We start from the raw sequence: 19,839 nt of genomic DNA, 5'->3' as shown, positions 1-19,839 counted from the left end.
TCAGAGTCGCCCCTCTTTATTAGCATTCAGAGAGCTTCCACCACAGTCCCTGTTGCTTTTATGCTGAGTTAGCACCAAGACACTTTGTATTAACATAACATATGCATAGTGTCCTGTGTATGAGAATATCCATCGCACTTGGGACAATTCTGTGAGAATAAAATGAGTGATGAGAGGAATGCTAGAATTAACCTTTAAAACTGTTAATTACTTTGGGCCACGTTTCAGTCCATCATTCTTTGCTCACTGTGCCACCAAACAGTGACCTCCTGTATGTGCGAAACACACTCAACATATCACTTATCCTTGTTCACACTGCAATTGATAGCTTGTTGTACAATTCAGTAGATGTACTGCAATCAGGGCCGGACTGGGAACCAAAACCGGCCCTGGCAAAGTGCTCGGCCGCCCCCCTCCTCCCTCCCTCGCGGGGGATTGGGGCTGCAGCCGAGCTCTTTGCCTCGGCCGGTTTTCGGTCGATTTTGTTACAGGGCCGATTTTGCAGCTATGCTGCAAAAATGGCCCTGTAACAAAAACGGCCCCCAGGGTCCCAAAACCGGCTCCCACCCATGCGGCGCACCGGGGGATTGCCCGGTGCCCGCTACGGCCAGTCCGGCCCTGACTGCAATGTTCAGAAGTGCAGCTTTATTGACCAATACTGCATTTTATATAGTGACACTTTATACAACAGGCTATTAAGCAGCATCTGATTTACAGTCCATTTTATGGCATCCTGTATATGACAGACTCAGCAGTAGACAATCGATCTGATCAGTTGCACTCCTGCCTGAGGGCCACTGCCAGCAGAAGGGCGCCATTCACTCAGACTCAAGAGGTCACTCGCAGTCTCTGCACCTGCAGACTCAATGTGGCTGAGAATATCTGCTTCTTTTAAAGAATTGTTTCATCATGCAACATAAAACAGCTCTCCTAATTTCAGTTTAACAACAACTAGTTTGTTATGAAGTTTTTTTCTTCTTTTAGTGTTTGCTGCTATATTATCCTGGTAGGTCACGGTGGAGAAGCGAATGGGTCGTCTACCTGTGCTTGAGAGGGCCAGCATTTACACAAAGGGCCTCCCTAAAATGCAGACCTTGGCGACGACAGAGGCTGCAACCAAGATACATCAACCGCAGAAAAAAGCCCACCGTAACAGGGTAAAGTAAAAGAGAGAGAGAGAGAGAGAGAGAGTGAAAGGTAGAAGGTAAGGGTTTTTCTGCAGCGAAATAGAGACTCGCACCAGAGATACTAAGGGGTTAAATCGAAGCAAGCGAAAGGCCAGGGCATCAGAGAGAAACTAAGACAAGGCCAGAGCTGGGGTGCAGAAGCAACCAATTCTGCTATGTGAAAAAAGTCAACACGAAAAGGACTTCATAATAACTTAGAATAATGACCATAAATGCAATACCAAAATAATGCAAGTGAATAGAGGCCGAAGTAATTACACCCAAGCAAAAGGCTCGACTACTCCACAATTTCCAGAAGGAGGCCAGTACCTAGAGGTGAGTGAGCCAACAAATTAACAGTGATAGCTTAGATAAAGGTTTGGTTGGTGTCTAAGAGCCTGTGCACAACGAGCCAAGGAATGAACTTGTTTAGCGTGTAAAGTGTGCAACAAACATCATATGAAAATATGAAAATGCCTCTCCAAAAATAAAAAAAAGATCTATTTGTTTAACATAGGGAAGCGTTTCACTTTAGTACATAAGATTATATCACTGCATTGAAAGGTATTAAAAATTATAGATTTTAAACATGAACTTTTCCCCTGTCCTGATGACAATGCCATTAGTGAACTAAGAGGCAAGTTGGTAGTCATGTGACCCCTGTAGGTGGCCTAGATTCTTACTACACACGGAGAAACATTATAGTCTGCTAAATCAAATACATGAGTGGCTTTTATACAGTGCACATCCTGAACTCATGTATTTGAAGGTGCTCTCAAACATGATAATGAAGTCAAGCATTGGCATAGCCAGTAGGTCTCGCCTTTGGGACCGTATAAGTATTTAGTTATGCAGCACAATATCCTTGGTGCAACAACATCAACTGTTGCATGGGTAAACACTTATAAGGTCCCAAAGGCGAGACCTATTGGCAATGCCAATGCTTGTAATTATAGTGCATGGGGATTTGATGCTTTGGTAAATGTCAAGTTTGTGGTGCTTATATATTGTGTGGTAAGTGGGCCACCAAACCGATAGGTCAGGAATGCTTGTGGCAAAAATGTATTGCTGCTCTGCATTTTTTGTTCTTTGAAAAGAAGCATCGCGGGAGGTCCTATCTGCACAACAAAAGGAAATGACCCAAGTACCCATGGAGTTTTCTCACTGTACTTTTGAGACATGGCAGGTTATGAAGAAAAGTATTGTTATTGCTGTCACATTAACTATTACCCGATTATAGTGTATTATTGGTATAGTAAGTGATTCAGTGCATGTATGGTTTCACAAGAAGCTTGAGACCAGAGGAGCTGAAAGAATACAAAACGTGCCTAATAATGAAAATGCGGCATGAGAATTAAATCAAACTTAAATTAAAATATATATCAGACAAACCTTGGAAACTGTCAAGCCACAAAGTCCATGAAAATGCATGGGAGCACGAAATACAACTTTTTACTGTTGTTTTGCGGACATCCAGCTGCCACTTCCACACTCGTGGAAGCAACTTGCACAAACTATACAAAACCAGGTCAGGCACGATAAATTCAAACTTGATTATTAAATGACGCTTGTCCCAAAAAGATGTCATGACAGTGCAGCTGTTCACAATCAGATATGTAAAATTATTTTAACATACACATATTTATGAAAGGTGACAGTATGTGTTATCTAAGACTGCGATGAGAGGCAGTAACTATGCTTGAACGTGGGAATGCTAGAGCATTTTACAAAGTGGAATATTTGTTACACCAAACTGCAGAACAAGTCAGCAGATTTCCAATTAAAGGTGTTTCCAGCAAACATAGTGTTGTGTAGAAAAGGCATAAATAGCTATCTGGACACATTAGCATGCGCTGCAGACATACGGCAGTGACATCTCCGCACAGGCGAGCAAGGAAGTGCTGAGTGCTCTGAATGAACACAGCCTTAAAACAAGCGGTCTGCACTTTTCAAGCACTCGTGCTTGTGGCAGCATCCACCTTGCGGGAGCGAGCAGCGGCGCGCAGGGGCCATCTGTTTGTAATTAACGTGCCAACGCCGATGCTCGCTCCCGCAAGGTGGATGCCGATACAAGCACGAGTGCTTGAAAAGTGAAGACCGCTTGCTAAAGGCCCTCTCCTAGAGCAGCGCATGCTCGCTGCCTAGGCGAGACCTAAAAAAGAGGCTCATTGAAATAGAATATTTACCAAGGAGCACACAAATTGCAAGATGGACATTTAGGATTGATCGCAGGCTTTTTTGTTTCACGTTGTATAGTTCAGCTACAAGATGGGTTTCACTTGGTGACTCCCATTTTACAAACAATGTTAAGGCCTGATTACGAGTTTGGCAGTCCAACAGCCCGAAAACCGTGTTTGCGGCCGCCAGTGGCCCACAGCGCTGGCAGTCTTTAGACAGCATCACACACCTAAAACTAAGATTTGAGCAAGCGCATTTTTTTAACCAAATGTATTAGGAAAGAAATCACGTTAGGCAAACGCATTCACAAAGGAATTGGGCAGAACAGATCATGCTGTACAATCAACTATCCCGGTAATGTTCTCCATCCCAATCTACAGCGCGCTCTCAATGCAGGGTAGAACTCTGGCAGAGTACTTGGTGTTATTAGCCAGAGTGGAACTTTCACACACCCAGTCCTTGCTCTCTTCATAAAGTAGACCATGAAACCATGAAAGGACAGGAGTAGTTTATGAGTCCTTTTTCAGAAACAACCAAATCTAAGTGACAATTGTACTGGACAATATACCATCTGAGTGTTTTTTTTAAATTTTCTTGGGGGGAGAAACCCCCTGAGCGCCTCTTGAGGAAGGCAGTCGAGGTCACTCGGCCTGCTAGCTGCAATCTAGGAGAGGTGTTGTACCCTACCACTTTCAAAGAATGTCAGCTACTGATTATCTGTCATGCTAGAGGTTTCTGAATTTACTCGAACAGACACTGATTGCACCTCTTTGATTCATATTTGTCAAATGTGTAAGGGGTTAATATATTGTGCCAACTACAAGCACTACCTTCAAACTGGGCTGGAAATCAAAACACACACACACACACACACACACCCACCCACCCATCCTCAAGTGAACAACTTGCTGGAGGGTTAGTGAAAGCGGTAGTGGGTAGCATCAATGATGAAGTGAGCAGCGGTCTCTGAAATGTTTTGAGTGCCTGTACCTATTATATTGTTTTTAGGTTTTGCCTACGCAGCGCGCAAGCGATGCTTTGGAGTGACCTCTTGCATTCACTCCGTACTTTTTGGGAAAAAAGTGCATGTACTGCACTGTTTCCTATCACTACTTGTACATGTATAGCGATTACCTTGTGGAAGCGAGCAGCGGCGCCATCTGTTTGCAATTATCGCGCCTGGTGCTGCTCGCTCCCGCAAGGTAAAGGCTGTCCATGGACTTACGGCCGCGCTCCACTGAAACGCGTCGCTTTAACTTTTTGTTTTCCTTTGCCGTCTTTGTTTCGCTGTCAACAGCCAACATTCCTGGGTCCACCCGCACTTGCCTCGGCCAATTATGAGAACCGCTGCTAGGTTATCCCGGCCAAGGACTTGTGCCTCCCTCTCACAGGTGGAAGGGGCTGGCGACGCACTTCAAAGGTCTGCAGACCCCACCACCCCGGCCTTGCTACATGCGGCACTCCCTACCCTCCGAGTCTGCACTGAGCCTGCTTCTAAGAGCATTTCCAAAGCTAATGTGACTCGTCAATGCTGGAAGGCGTCAGATCCCAAGTGGACTCACTGAGACGCCACACTTTATACTCTTCCCTTTCCCTGACCCATACACACGCTTAAGACCAGATGAGTATTCCGTAACCGTGCTCCATACACATGGGCCTGAATATTCTTGGTTCTGTGTCTGGATATGACAGGTGTATCTTCTTCACGGCCAGGTGTATGGCCTTGGCATGGGGAAGACATCCCATGTTTAGGGACCAGGGGTGGTGGAGAGATATGCCTTTTTTAACTGGGATCCTTACACAAACCCATAACCGAGTGTGTCTTCTCTACTCTTTCCCTGATGCATGCACACACCATCACACGGTATATCTTCCGTCCCTACGGCAAGCTGGGTGCTGGGACCGAAAAGACCCTCCCATTAAGGGCCGGACTGGGCGCCCAAAGCAGAAGTGGCACATGTTGTCAGGCCAGTCGCCATAGGGTGCGTCATGAGCGAGCACAGCGAAAAAGCTTAACCACTGGAAGGGAGGTTTTGGGGTGGAGAGGTTTCACTCCTCATGAACATTTGGAAAGAAATGGCATAATGGTGCATTTTACAACACATTTTTCCTTATATATAGTTCCAAAATACGATGTCAAGATGAAAGATGAATTTAAATAGAACATGTTTATTCTTAATATGAAATACTGTAGCCAGGACCACTGAGATTATGCGATTGAGCGGCGATTTTCCATTTAGAATGGATTTGCCTCATTTGCCACATAATCCATCATCTGCTGCGTAATCTGCAGATTTTAACAAAAAAAATTATTTCTACCTCAAACGGTTCAAAAGTTACTGAAAATGCAGCGGCTCATGATACCACAAAGAGGAAGAACCTTTGCAAAGGTTGACTGGGCACCTTTCTGTTGCTTATTACTATATTTGGTATTAAACTGGTATTAATGAGGTGCACCCAATGCCCAAACAGTGTTAACAAGTGTAACAAGCATTGGCATAGCCAATAGGTCTCGCCTTTGGGACCTTATAAGTGTTTAGCCATGCAACAGGTGATGTTGTTGCACCAAGGATATTGTGCTGCATAACTAAATACTTATAAGGGCCCAAAAGTGAGACCTATTGGCTATGCCAATGCTTGTTTAACTAGGCACTGGTGGGGGTTTCTAGAATTGTGCAGATTAATGTAACTAATGCCTCCAGATAAATATGTAAAACTCTAGACGGGGCTTCATGACAGACACCTTTCTGTAGATGGAGCCTGTTGAACTGGACAATGCTCAAGATGTGGGTTCCAGAACGTGTTGTAACATTCCAGGGGAGCCTTCACGAGCAATGTGCAGAGTGGTACGTAAATTCATGTTTTCGGTGGTTGACCCTGTTCCTGTGAACACTAACATGTAAGTTGCTCTGCCCAGGCAATTTTTACATTCTTTAAAGTCAGCCACAAGGTTTACATACCTGGCAACTTACAAACTAAAGCCACTGTGTGAGGAGGGGGCGGGGGCATCGGGCCGAGAGCTACCTAAGAGTCCCTCTGCCCCTCACCAAGCCCACCCCCGCCCCGCCTCTCCCAGAAAAATAATCACAAAGGGTCACTGAAGCTGTCGCTGATGTCCTAGGGTGTTTTAATATTATTTACGTACATCTGCTGCTGGTTTTCGGCTCGTTTTTTTACCACTGTGTGATTTCGGCTCCTCGCCGGGCGACCGTGTGAAAGGAGCCGAAATCGTGTGACACATGGTGGCACCGTGTGAATTGGGAGGTATGGGTTAACCCCAAAATCTCGCTCCTTTTTTGACGTACCATTACTGGGTGCTCTAGGCTCTATAGGAAGCCTATATTCAAATTCTTTTCATTTATGTTTCAGTATCATGCAATGAGGAAACGAATGATAGTGTCCTAAAATATGCTCGCCACTGCAGTAGTCCTAAATGATAATCCACAGCAAGGAAAACTACAAAGCAGTTGTTCTATACCGGGTGGAAGATGTTACCTAGCCATGACTTCTTATTTCACACAACCGTGCATCCTGGATCTTGCGGTTTTACTAGGCTCCACATCTCACAACTGAGAAAAATACCAGGCTTATTTGAAGAGCGCACATTTAGCTGGCGAGGAGGTAGAGGTCTTGGCGCTACTGTCAGATAACTGATTATTATTGTCACCCAACTCAACCGTACTCACCCCATCAAACTCAGTGCTGAAACAGGTGGCTGGAGTGGATGCATTAGTCCACTGAGCCACCGGGCCTGGCACAGGCCAACATCAAAGCTCTGGCACGCTAACAATTTGGTCAAGGGCCCACATAATGAGGAGGTTAACCTGGACCCTGTCCTCTCCAATTCTTAGCCCATCATAGCTGGCCTTATTTGATGGATGGCACCTTTAGCCAGTCCTGGGCTGTTTTTTAACAACAGAGGTTTGCATCAATGATTTTTAAGTCCACGCTTAGGAAAGGTAACCTAAACGTCCCTGAAGGCAAAGTGGTGTTGTCTAAATTGTCAGGACTGACTTTTCTTGGTGCCCATGACATGGGGCTTTTGGTTGAAGTGAAATGTCTCTTTCTTCCAGGGCCCTGGCCCCTCCAATGAGCAGAACTCTAGAAGCTGCACACATCCTTACCTGTAGAGGCAGCTGCAGGCCCAGTGGGCTTAGGACCTTGCTGGCCCAGGCTCCAGCTGTGATCACTAGGCTCTTGGCGCGGTACAGCTGTGAGGCAGTGTTCACAATAACTTCTGTGCCCGGTGTGATGCCAGTCACCCTTTCCCCATCACGAATGATTCCTCCGAGCTGCCGGAAGCGGTCCTGCCAATGAGAGAAGCAAGTAGATCCGGTTAGTGAGTCTGGCCTGTCGGATCACCAAAACAGAAAACTCTAGTTGTCCAATGCCGGGTACAAGCTCAGCCAGTCTTTTTATTTGCTTTCTAGCACTTGTAGAACTTCAGTCATAAAAGGGCAATCAAAACTGCAAGTACCAGAATGCAAAGAAAATCCTGGCTTTGCTGACTTTCATCTTTGAATAGATGGGTGAAAATGAATGAATTTATTTATAAAGCGCAAACAGCTGTCCCAATAGGGCGTCCCAGCGCTAAAAGAATAAATAAGGTAAACTGTCTATTCTGAACGGCTGAAAAGATGCAAATAACCAACTCTTTAAACGTTTTGGGGACAGAATTTGTTGTGGATGACATACAAGTATGAGGCAAGCTCATTCCATGCGTCTGCTGCTACAAAAGAAAAGGACCTAGCTCCCAATTATTTTAATCTAAAACTTGGCACCTTCAAAAGCATGGGCTTATTATATCTGAGCTCCCTGCTCGACTGTGATGTTGAAACCTTCGTCTTAAATATCTGGCCTCTGCGTCATGATATACTCTGTGTCAGGTCAAAGGTCTTCAACTGATTACACTTCTGCACTGGCGACCAAGGCAAATGTTTGAGAGGTTGAGAAACTGACGAGGACCAATCGTGCAGCAGCATTGTGCACCACCTGCAGCCTGATAATGAAGGCTCTAGGCAAACCTAAACGAGGAGTTGATTCCGGAAGTAATTAGTGCATGCACCACTGTTTTCCCGGCCTCCAATAGAAGTTCCACGAATTTCTTCAAAGTGCAAAGTAAAGAGAAACACATTTCTGCGGTACTGAGAATTTGCTGAGGGAAAAAGAGCTTGTTGTCAAATCTTATTCTCAGATTTCTAACTCCCAAAGCTGGAGGGGAAGGGTTTGGAAAGCCCACGGGCCACTAGTCACTAAAACTTAAATTGTCTTCAGAAGACCAGAATATCAGTTTCGTCTTAGTTAGACTTTAAGTAACTCTGCTGTATAGCCTTGGATAAACACCTTTTGAAAGAAAGAAGGAAAATTCTGAGAGAGCAAAGGACAGGGCTCGAAAAATCATGAAAATATTACAAGACCTGCAGGTCTAGTACGTTAACAAATCTACTCGAACCAACTGTAATGTACTTGACCTCTTCCTCTGAAAACAGAGCAAATGTGAAAAGATAACAAGATTTAAAGGCATCTTATATTGCTCATTTACTTTGTAAGCAAAACAAATGCCTTTAAATATTGTTATCTAGTCACATTTGCTCCGCTTTCAGAGGCAGGAGTCAAAAGTCAGTTTGTCTTCAAACTCACCAGAAAGGGTGACTGGGCCCTAAAAATAGCTCATCCTGATTAAATATGGCTCGCCATAGCGATCTGGCGCGGGGATGTTTTTAGCTCTATGGATAACATCCACTGCATGTGGTGGTGCAAGACACTACTTTCATCCTGAACGTCTTTATCAGTTTTGTCAATGGAGCCGTGTAAAGACCGAACAGAGCAGGGCTCAAGGATCACCCCTGAAACACAACAAAACGGAGCCTTTACTTCTTGATCAAAGACGGGACATTCCTGATGTTTGAAGTCTATCACACAGAAAAGATTGAAACCATGTTAATGCTTGACTGCAGATATCCATCTATGAATGTTTTTTCAAAAAATGCTAGTCTTTGGTGGACAAGGTAACATTTAAACACAATACAGCATTTTAAAAATAAAGCTGCCCTTTGGTTTAGATCATATCATATTCTTCTTTTGGGTTGGTTACATTAGATACTAAGGTGTTCCACTGTGACAGTATTGGAACGTCAGCAACACATGTAGTTTTATGTTACCTTTGTGCTTTTGTTATTTTTTTGCATTTTTGTAGATTTGTTTTTCTCAATACCATGCAGGACTGCAAGCACGAGGAGGTAGCAAAGAAACCGGGACTGGGTGTTTACATTTGCATAATGTACAACAATGTGAGAGCTTTGAAATATGCAGCCAAGATTCCCTAAAGGCTCCATGCCACTGTCACACAGTGTTTTCAGTCCTGGGAATTCTATTGGCAAATTCTTGTTTTCAGGTGTGTTAGATCAGTGGTTAAATTGAAGTGAACCAAAACTACAACTCCCAGAATCCACTAATTTGAAAAATAAAAGCCCAGTCTGGGGATTAATTGCCTCAATAGCATAGAGTCATTTGGTAATGGTGGCACAGGAACTCCTAACTGGAATAACCTTGATGTGGCATTAGCTATATATACCAAGTATATTTGGAATGCACACGTTTACCTAAGGGTATCTTGCCATAGAAAAACAGATGTTTATTGTTAGCCAACTCAATGGTACTCATTTTACCAACCTCAGAAGGATGAAAGGCTGAGTTGACCCTCCAGGATTTGAGCCTGTGACCATGAGGTCAAACACAGGCCACTCCAGTGGACGCATTGATCCACTGAGCCACCACACACCACTCTCTTATATTTGACAAGTTTAGGCTTAGTGACGCTAAACCTCTGGATCATCGGAAATTACAAATTCTGCCAGAATTTCCTAGACCTTACTTGGATTAAGTCACAGGTTTACATTTCCGAAATATTAGCATCCTGTGACATTACAGGGGATGGATTACATAAGGCTGTCCGATGATCTCAAATGATTGGGAGTCGATAAGATTATTTTTGAATGTTGACAGTCTTACCATGAAAAAAGTACCCAAGTCCTCTAACACCGGTTATAAAGCTTGAGTGCAAGCGTGAGTGCAAGCTCGTGAGTGCAAGCGTGAGTGTCTCTGGGTTTGTTTACGTCTTTAAATGAAAGAAAAATAAGGTTAGGTAGAGAACAACAAGATTTTAATGTCATGTCAGATCGTCAGGGCATGAAAGTGGGTGACCGGAAAGTGATGCAGTATCTGGTACTGTTGTATAGGGGTACTGGTGCATGGCCCCCACAAATCAGAAGTATGGAGTTGTGGCTGGTAATTCTTGAAATGTGTGGGGTTCGCACTGGGAAAGGGAGTTAGAGAAGTGGGCTCGGGCATTTGATTGCATTCATTTGAGAGGCAGGTGTGCGATGGTCTGGCCAAATATACATGAGGTGGGCCTAGTTGATTCTTCCAATCAATTAATTAGGAAAGACATGGTCGAATTATGTGGTGCCAATTAGGAGCTCAAATTGAGAGACTGGATTGAAAAAAACAGGGTGGGAATCAAAAGCTGTTAGGTCAACTGAATTAAGGGGGCTGGTAGGCCTACTCAGAGAGGGAGGCAGAGAAAAGGAGGAAAAGGCAAAGGACAGAATAACGAGGTAGGGGAGAGGGAATCGGAACCAAGTTAAATCCTTTCAGAGGTTTTGGGTTAAGTAGAATTTCAATGTATAAATTAGACATTTAAGTCCTCATTACGACTGGCAGAATTTCACCCCGAGCGATAACTTAGGATGGAAATCCACCACCCACAATTACAAGTGTCTCCAGGCCCAGAATGATCAGGTCCTCAAGGGGCAGGGACTGCAGGCGGCAGCACAACCCAGCTGCAGCCCGACCCCTACCTCGGCACAGAACGAGCAGTCAATACCTTTCCCAGACACGCTGAAGCCTGCCCTATCCACCCTCCCACCGGGGGGCCCGCTGACCCTCTCTGCTTGCTCCAAGAAGGTGGAAAATGCCAGTGGTCTGGAATGATGAAAAATGTCACAAATCATTAATTTAGTCACCATAAACGAAATGAAATGACTGCTAGGGAGTTAATTCAGGTATTAACTCTCGGTTTGATTGTGCAAACGCATGATACCTAGGAGTGGAACGTTCAGCCAGATTTTTACAAAAAAACTTCAGTGGGTTCGAAATCAGACATTCAGGATGATTTGGAAGCCTGTGCATCTTGCCTTGGCTAGCAGTTCATAAGCAACTTTGCTGCTGTGACAGGCCTATCACAGGAGAGGTTCCGCGTTTTCCCAAGAACTGCTTCCTGGGTACATTTGTTGTAGGTCACTTCGCTCTAATAGTTTGCACCTACTGTTTGCACATTGTGATAATTAAAGGAACGCTTGAAAAACGTATTTAGAATTGCTGGCTTCTTTTTACCATCTCTGATCTTTCAATTAATTAGAGCGATGAAGACAGTAGGGTTCCCCTTACGCTTTATAAATACTATCTTCATTCATTCTTCATTCATTGTTTCTGTGATAGGTCAGACTATGTATGTGTTGTAAACCTCACTCACCGCCACATTACAATGACTTTTGGTTAACAACTTAAACGTGTGTGTGGTCGATTTTGACCCAAGGAGACTTTTGCAAACTTCACCTGGACAGCTTTGAGCGCCTTGTCTGCGTAGAGCACACCGGCGCCGTCGTCGCTGAAGGCTGCTTCCCCCGGCTGAAGGAGGACCCCCGGGAACCTCCTCCGGAACTCTCCGGTGGTGAAACGCTGCCGAGGGAGCTGGTTCCGACCCAGAGTCTTCCAGATGCTTTGGAACTCGGAGTTCTGCTCCTCGCCGATCACCAGCAGGCCGGTCTGTCTGCAAGGCATAACGGGAGACAGCCGATGTCATTAGCGGTTCAGAGGCTACTCAAGGAATACACGAACAGATGCCACACTGTGCTGATGCTTATTTGTGCAAATGCAATAGGCCAAGACCTGGGATTTTTATGGTTCTCGCTGACAAAATATACTGGGGACGGCTTCCGTCTTAGCGTCTCAAATAATCTGCAGCACCCGGTGCCATGGACCCGAAAGGCAGGGTTCCGCTCTGTCACTAACAAGCCAGCACATCCACGAGGGTAAGGCAGTCTGCCTGCACACCTCTTAGGCAGGGAGCGTCTTTCACAAACAAACCTCCCACTGCACCAGAGCTCAGTGCACTGAGGGGGCTTCCATATCACTACTGCTGACACTAGAACCAAATGTAGAAACTGGGGACTCCTTCTGTATTAACACCATTCCAACGCCAGAGGCGATACACAACGCAGAACCGGGGAGCTTCTACTATACACACCTTTCCAACGCCAGAGGTGATACACAACGCAGAACCGGGGGGCTTCTACTATACACACCTTTCCAACGCCAGAGGTGATACACAACGCAGAACCGGGGAGCTTCTACTATACACACCTTTCCAACGCCAGAGGTGATACACAACGCAGAACCGGGGGGCTTCTACTATACACACCTTTCCAACGCCAGAGGTGATACACAACGCAGAACCGGGGAGCTTCTACTATACACACCTTTCCAACGCCAGAGGTGATACACAAAGCAGAACCGGGGAGCTTCTACTATACACACCTTTCCAACGCCAGAGGTGATACACAACGCAGAACCGGGGGGCTTCTACTATACACACCTTTCCAACGCCAGAGGTGATACACAACGCAGAACCGGGGAGCTTCTACTATACACACCATTCCAACGCCAGAGGTGATACACAAAGCAGAACCGGGGAGCTTCTACTATACACACCTTTCCAACGCCAGAGGTGATACACAACGCAGAACTGGGGAGCTTCTACTATACACACCTTTCTACCGCCAGAGGTGATACACAACGCAGAACCGGGGAGCTTCTACTATACACAGCTTTCCAACGCCAGAGGTGATACACAACGCAGAACCGGGGAGCTTCTACTATACACACCTTTCCAACGCCAGAGGTGATACACGAGGCAGAACCGGGGGGCTTCTACTATACACACCTTTCCAACGCCAGAGGTGATACACGAGGCAGAACCGGGGGGCTTCTACTATACACACCTTTCCAACGCCAGAGGTGATACACAACGCAGAACCGGGGAGCTTCTACTATACACACCTTTCCAATGCCAGAGGTGATACACAACGCAGAACCGGGGAGCTTCTACTATACACACCTTTCCAACGCCAGAGGTGATACACAACGCAGAACCGGGGAGCTTCTACTATACACACCATTCCAACGCCAGAGGTGATACACAACGCAGAACCGGGGGGCTTCTACTATACACACCATTCCAACGCCAGAGGTGATACACAACGCAGAACCGGGGAGCTTCTACTATACACACCATTCCAACGCCAGAGGTGATACACAACGCAGAACCGGGGGGCTTCTACTATACACACCATTCCAACGCCAGAGGTGATACACAACGCAGAACCGGGGAGCTTCTACTATACACACCTTTCCAACGCCAGAGGTGATACACAACGCAGAACCGGGGGGCTTCTACTATACACACCTTTCCAACGCCAGAGGTGATACACAACGCAGAACCGGGGAGCTTCTACTATACACACCATTCCAACGCCAGAGGTGATACACAACGCAGAACCGGGGAGCTTCTACTATACACACCTTTCCAACGCCAGAGGTGATACACGAGGCAGAACCGGGGAGCTTTTACTATACACACCTTTCCAACGCCAGAGGTGATACACAACGCAGAACCGGGGAGCTTCTACTATACACACCTTTCCAACGCCAGAGGTGATACACAACGCAGAACTGGGGAGCTTCTACTATACACACCTTTCCAACGCCAGAGGTGATACACAAGGCAGAACCGGGGAGCTTTTACTATACACACCTTTCCAACGCCAGAGGTGATACACAATGCAGAACCGGGGAGCTTCTACTATACACACCTTTCCAACGCCAGAGGTGATACACAACGCAGAACTGGGGAGCTTTTACTATACACACCTTTCCAACGCCAGAGGTGATACACGAGGCAGAACCGGGGAGCTTTTACTATACACACCTTTCCAACGCCAGAGGTGATACACAACGCAGAACCGGGGAACTTCTACTATACACACCTTTCCAACGCCAGAGGTGATACACAACGCAGAACTGGGGAGCTTTTACTATACACACCTTTCCAACGCCAGAGGTGATACACAAGGCAGAACCGGGGAGCTTTTACTATACACACCTTTCCAACGCCAGAGGTGATACACAACGCAGAACCGGGGAGCTTCTACTATACACACCTTTCCAACGTCAGAGGTGAGACAACGCAGAACCGGGAAGCTTCTACTATACACACCTTTCCAACGCCAGAGGTGATACACAAGGCAGAACCGGGGAGCTTTTACTATACACACCTTTCCAACGCCAGAGGTGATACACAATGCAGAACCGGGGAGCTTCTACTATACACACCTTTCCAACGCCAGAGGTGATACACAACGCAGAACCGGGGAGCTTCTACTATACACACCTTTCCAACGCCAGAGGTGATACACGAGGCAGAACCGGGGAGCTTTTACTATACACACCTTTCCAACGCCAGAGGTGATACACAACGCAGAACCGGGGAGCTTCTACTATACACACCTTTCCAACGCCAGAGGTGATACACAACGCAGAACTGGGGAGCTTCTACTATACACACCTTTCCAACGCCAGAGGTGATACACAAGGCAGAACCGGGGAGCTTTTACTATACACACCTTTCCAACGCCAGAGGTGATACACAATGCAGAACCGGGGAGCTTCTACTATACACACCTTTCCAACGCCAGAGGTGATACACAACGCAGAACTGGGGAGCTTTTACTATACACACCTTTCCAACGCCAGAGGTGATACACGAGGCAGAACCGGGGAGCTTTTACTATACACACCTTTCCAACGCCAGAGGTGATACACAACGCAGAACCGGGGAACTTCTACTATACACACCTTTCCAACGCCAGAGGTGATACACAACGCAGAACTGGGGAGCTTTTACTATACACACCTTTCCAATGCCAGAGGTGATACACAAGGCAGAACCGGGGAGCTTTTACTATACACACCTTTCCAACGCCAGAGGTGATACACAACGCAGAACCGGGGAGCTTCTACTATACACACCTTTCCAACGTCAGAGGTGAGACAACGCAGAACCGGGAAGCTTCTACTATACACACCTTTCCAACGCCAGAGGTGATACACAAGGCAGAACCGGGGAGCTTTTACTATACACACCTTTCCAACGCCAGAGGTGATACACAATGCAGAACCGGGGAGCTTCTACTATACACACCTTTCCAACGCCAGAGGTGATACACAACGCAGAACTGGGGAGCTTTTACTATACACACCTTTCCAACGCCAGAGGTGATACACGAGGCAGAACCGGGGAGCTTTTACTATACACACCTTTCCAACGCCAGAGGTGATACACAACGCAGAACCGGGGGGCTTCTACTATACACACCTTTCCAACGCCAGAGGTGATACACAACGCAGAACTGGGGAGCTTTTACTATACACACCTTTCCAACGCCAGAGGTGATACACAAGGCAGAACCGGGGAGCTTTTACTATACACACCTTTCCAACGCCAGAGGTGATACACAACGCAGAACCGGGGAGCTTCTACTCCAACGTCAAAGGTGAGACAACGCAGAACCGGGGAGCTTCTACTATACACACCTTTCCAACGCCAGAGGTGATACACAATGCAGAACTGGAGAGCTTCTACTATACACACCATTCCAACGTCAGAGGTGATACACAACGCAGAACCGGGGAGCTTCTACTATACACCCCATTCCAACGTCAGAGGTGAGACAACGCAGAACCGGGGAGCTTCTACTATACACACCTTTCCAACGCTAGAGGTGATACACAACGCAGAACCGGGGAGCTTCTACTATACACACCTTTCCAACGCCAGAGGTGAGGCTGTGCTTGCACGCTGCAGAACTAGGGAGCTTCTACTATATACACCATTCCAAAGCCGAAGGTGAGGCTGCGACTGCATGCCGAGAACCAGGGAGTTTCCACTATACAAACCATTACAACGCCAGAGGTGATACACAACGCAGAACCAGGGAGCTTCTACTATATACACCATTCCAGAGCCGAAGGTGAGGCTGCGCTTGCACGCCACAGAACTGGGAGCTTCTACTATATACACTATTCCAAAGCCGGAGGTGAGGCTGCGCTTGCACGCCGCAGAACCAGGGAGCTTCTACTATATACACTATTCCAACGGCAGAGGTGAGGCTGAGACTGCACGCAGCAGAACCTGGGAGCTTCCACTATACACACCATTCCAACGCCAGATGTGAGGCTGCGAATGCGTGCCGAGAACCAGGGAGCTTATACTATACACACCATTCCAAAGCCAGAGGTGAGACTGCGCTTGCACGCCACAGAACCAGGGAGCTTATACTATACACACCATTCCAAAGCCAGAGGTGAGACTGCGCTTGCACGCTGCAGAACCAGGGAGCTTCTACTATATACACCATTCCAAAGCCGGAGGTGAGGCTGCGCTTGCACGCCGCAGAACCGGGGAGATTCTACTATATACACCATTACAACGCCAGAGGTGATACACAACACAGAACCAGGGAACTCCTACTGTACACACCATTCCATAGCCAGGGGTGAGGCTGCGTCGGCTTGACGCAGAACCAAGGAGCTTCTACCATAAACAGGATTCCAAATGCCAGAGGTGAGGCTGTGTCTGCACACTTTGGAGACATTTCTCTTACAAACAACTCATATGTTTACTTGGTACCCAGATATATTTAGCCTGGATTCACATATTTTGTAGCTCCGCTAATGGCCTGAGACCAGCCCCGACTGTCATAGGTTCAAATGTAAACTTAAAAACAAGCATTTACAAATGCTATAATTTTCATCTTGTCCAACCCTCTTCACAAAACCGGGGCTTTTCTTGGGTTTCGGAAAAGTTAGCTAAGAATATACTGTAACATGCATGTTGCATATTTTCACTTGTACTGATTCTACTCTTCTCTGAGCCTGCATGAACTTTGATGTATTTTAAATGATTTACATTTGTGCTTTGGTACCAGTGCTGCCCGCATTATTCAAGAGATTACCACTGTTATGTCACGGCGAGCATGTTGCCTGGTATTACCATAATTGTGTCAAGCATGTTGTCAGAGATAACCACCACTGTGCCAGGCCAGCATTTTGTTAGGGATTACAACAATTGGGGCAGAACCAGAATTTCATCAGAATTTACCACCCTGTGCCAGGACCTGCACGTTGTCTGGAATTACTGCCTTTGTGCCAGGGCCAGCATGTTGCCAGAAGTTACCACGCCTGTGACAGGACCAGCATTTTACTAATAAATACCACCTTTGTGACTGGGCCAATGTGTTTCCAGAGATTACTACCCATATGCTATTGCCCACGTTAGAAATGATCACCATTGTGCCTGGGCCAGCATGTTACCAGAAATTTCTGCCACTCTGCCAGGGACATCATGTTGCTAGAGATTACCATCATTGTGCCAAACCTCAATTTTGCCAAAAAATTCCACCACTGTGTCAGGTCCAGCCTGTGAGCAGGTACAACTGTCATTTCCCCTGGACCAGAGTGTTAGCAGGAAATTCCACCAAGATGGTATAGAGAAGTTGGCGCCGAGGCAGGTGGCATGGTGCAGAGTAAGAAGGACAAGAAAAGATAGACATTAAAAGCATCAATGGTGGAATACATCAGAAAGAAAGGTACCTTCTGAGGGTTCTGAGTGGGTATTAGAGATGTTGGCAGCAGGTGACTGGATTGGTCCAGGGGAGTTAGACAAATCAGTAAAAGGGCATATCAGTAATAAAGAGTAGTAAAGCAAAAGAAAAGAGACAGCGAAAATATTAGATGCCATAAAAATATGTTTGACCTATTTAGTGGAAAGCAATGTTATTGGTGGGCAATGTTATGCAAATTAAGTAATACATATGTGGCCAGGTAGGTATTATGCCTGGCGGATGGATGGAGAATTAAAAATATCAAATCAAAATAAGGCAATGTAGCAGCCAAGGATTAGTTGCCATGCTACCTGTAATTATAAGCGTTTAATATCTGTAGAAAATTCTGGTCAGTTGTTCCTAACTGTCTCTGGGAAAATAAACAGATAATGAGGTGATGAAAGTGGAATAATTGAAACTTTATAGCAGTGGTGGCTCAGCCGCTAAGGCGGAGGAGCGTCGCCCCACTGCTCAAAAGGAAAAATAAAATGATAATAATGTATCGCTATTATCATTTTATTTTCAATATTGCATTCAGTGGTGGGGCAGGCGGGGCTGGCCAGAGCAGGGGAGGAATGGTGTGCAATCTCTAATTTGGCTGGCTCTCTTGCCCCAACCAAACAGTTCATGCGCACTTTGCATGTTCCTACCAGACTGCATTACACAGGCTCCCTGTTCCAGTCTGAGCACCGATACACGAAGCTCAGACCAATCACAACGCTGTATTGCAGCGTTATGATTGGCTTAGGGCAGCCTGTATGCCCAGGTGCTTTCTGCTGCTGCCGGCTGGGACAGGAAGATGAAGAGGACGAGGACGGAGGAGAGGCGGCAGCCGGTTGTTGAAGGTAAGTCCTTTTATTTTTCAATTACATGCCTCCCCCCTCCCCCGCTCCACCACCCCTGTCCGGTAGCAGCCGCTATTGCCTTGAAGCACCACATGCTTCTCTGATAAGTAAGCTTAGCCAGGGCAAAGTAGTATGTGCCTAGTTATATGGAGAAACGCTCTGTAGAATCAGATGAGGGTTTTAGATCAACAAAATGTGATCATTAGCATATAAAGAAAGAGGTCCTCTTTAGGAACATGAGGTCCTCTAAAGGAGGTGAAGCACTAATTAAAATACCCATGAAAAGCAATTACACTAACGTACATAATTTTCGGTAATTTTGTATCAAAATAGTGACACAAAATTACCCTGGGGTGATAAGTTTGAGTTTTACAAATATGGAAAAAAACCAACTCTGGCATAATTTACATTTCGCCCAGGTCTGATTAAATCAGTCTTTTTTAAGGGGAGACGATATCCGTGTATCCACAATACAAGGCAGAAAGGAGCAAACTACCACATATGGTGGTCATATTGGAGGAATCACAGTGCTCATGATAGGATCGAAGCACATCAAATGATGTATGTTACTTGGCCATGCCATTTGTGTTAAAGAAAAGAGAGATTGGGAGTGTCAAACAGTGGCGTAGCTAGGGTGGGCTAGTGCGCCCCGGGATTCACTTTGTCACTTTTTTAGGTCTCGCCTGGCGTAGGCAGCGCACATGCGCAGTCTCGCTGGCGAGATTTAATTACTTTGGTTATTTTCTGTAAGGGGCATTAAGCCCCGCCCCTCTTTCCATTGGCCGGCGTCACCGTTTATGCTAAACGGTGGCCAGCCATTGGAAAAGAGGTGTTTGTGACGTTTTAGCTCGGCTTTCTGAGCCGTCCCAT

General features: G+C 46.2%; 1 protein-coding gene across 1 annotated transcript in view; it reads right to left on the bottom strand.

The window, feature by feature from the left end:
- The window catches only part of PIPOX (pipecolic acid and sarcosine oxidase), a 340,310-nt gene that overhangs the window by 103,617 nt on the left and 216,854 nt on the right, over nt 1–19,839 (bottom strand). The window contains exons 3-4 of the mRNA XM_085649159.1: nt 11,961–12,174; nt 7,469–7,651 (exon numbers count right to left, since the gene is read on the bottom strand). Coding sequence (XP_085505285.1) covers nt 7,469–7,651; nt 11,961–12,174 — 397 coding nt within the window. The remainder of the gene's footprint in view (nt 1–7,468; nt 7,652–11,960; nt 12,175–19,839) is intronic.

The sequence above is a fragment of the Triturus cristatus genome, chromosome 3_2 (assembly GCF_964204655.1).
Source record: "Triturus cristatus chromosome 3_2, aTriCri1.1, whole genome shotgun sequence".
Taxonomy (NCBI): domain Eukaryota; kingdom Metazoa; phylum Chordata; class Amphibia; order Caudata; family Salamandridae; genus Triturus; species Triturus cristatus.
Note: the sequence above shows the minus strand (reverse complement) of the source record. Positions and strands in the feature narration are given on the sequence as shown.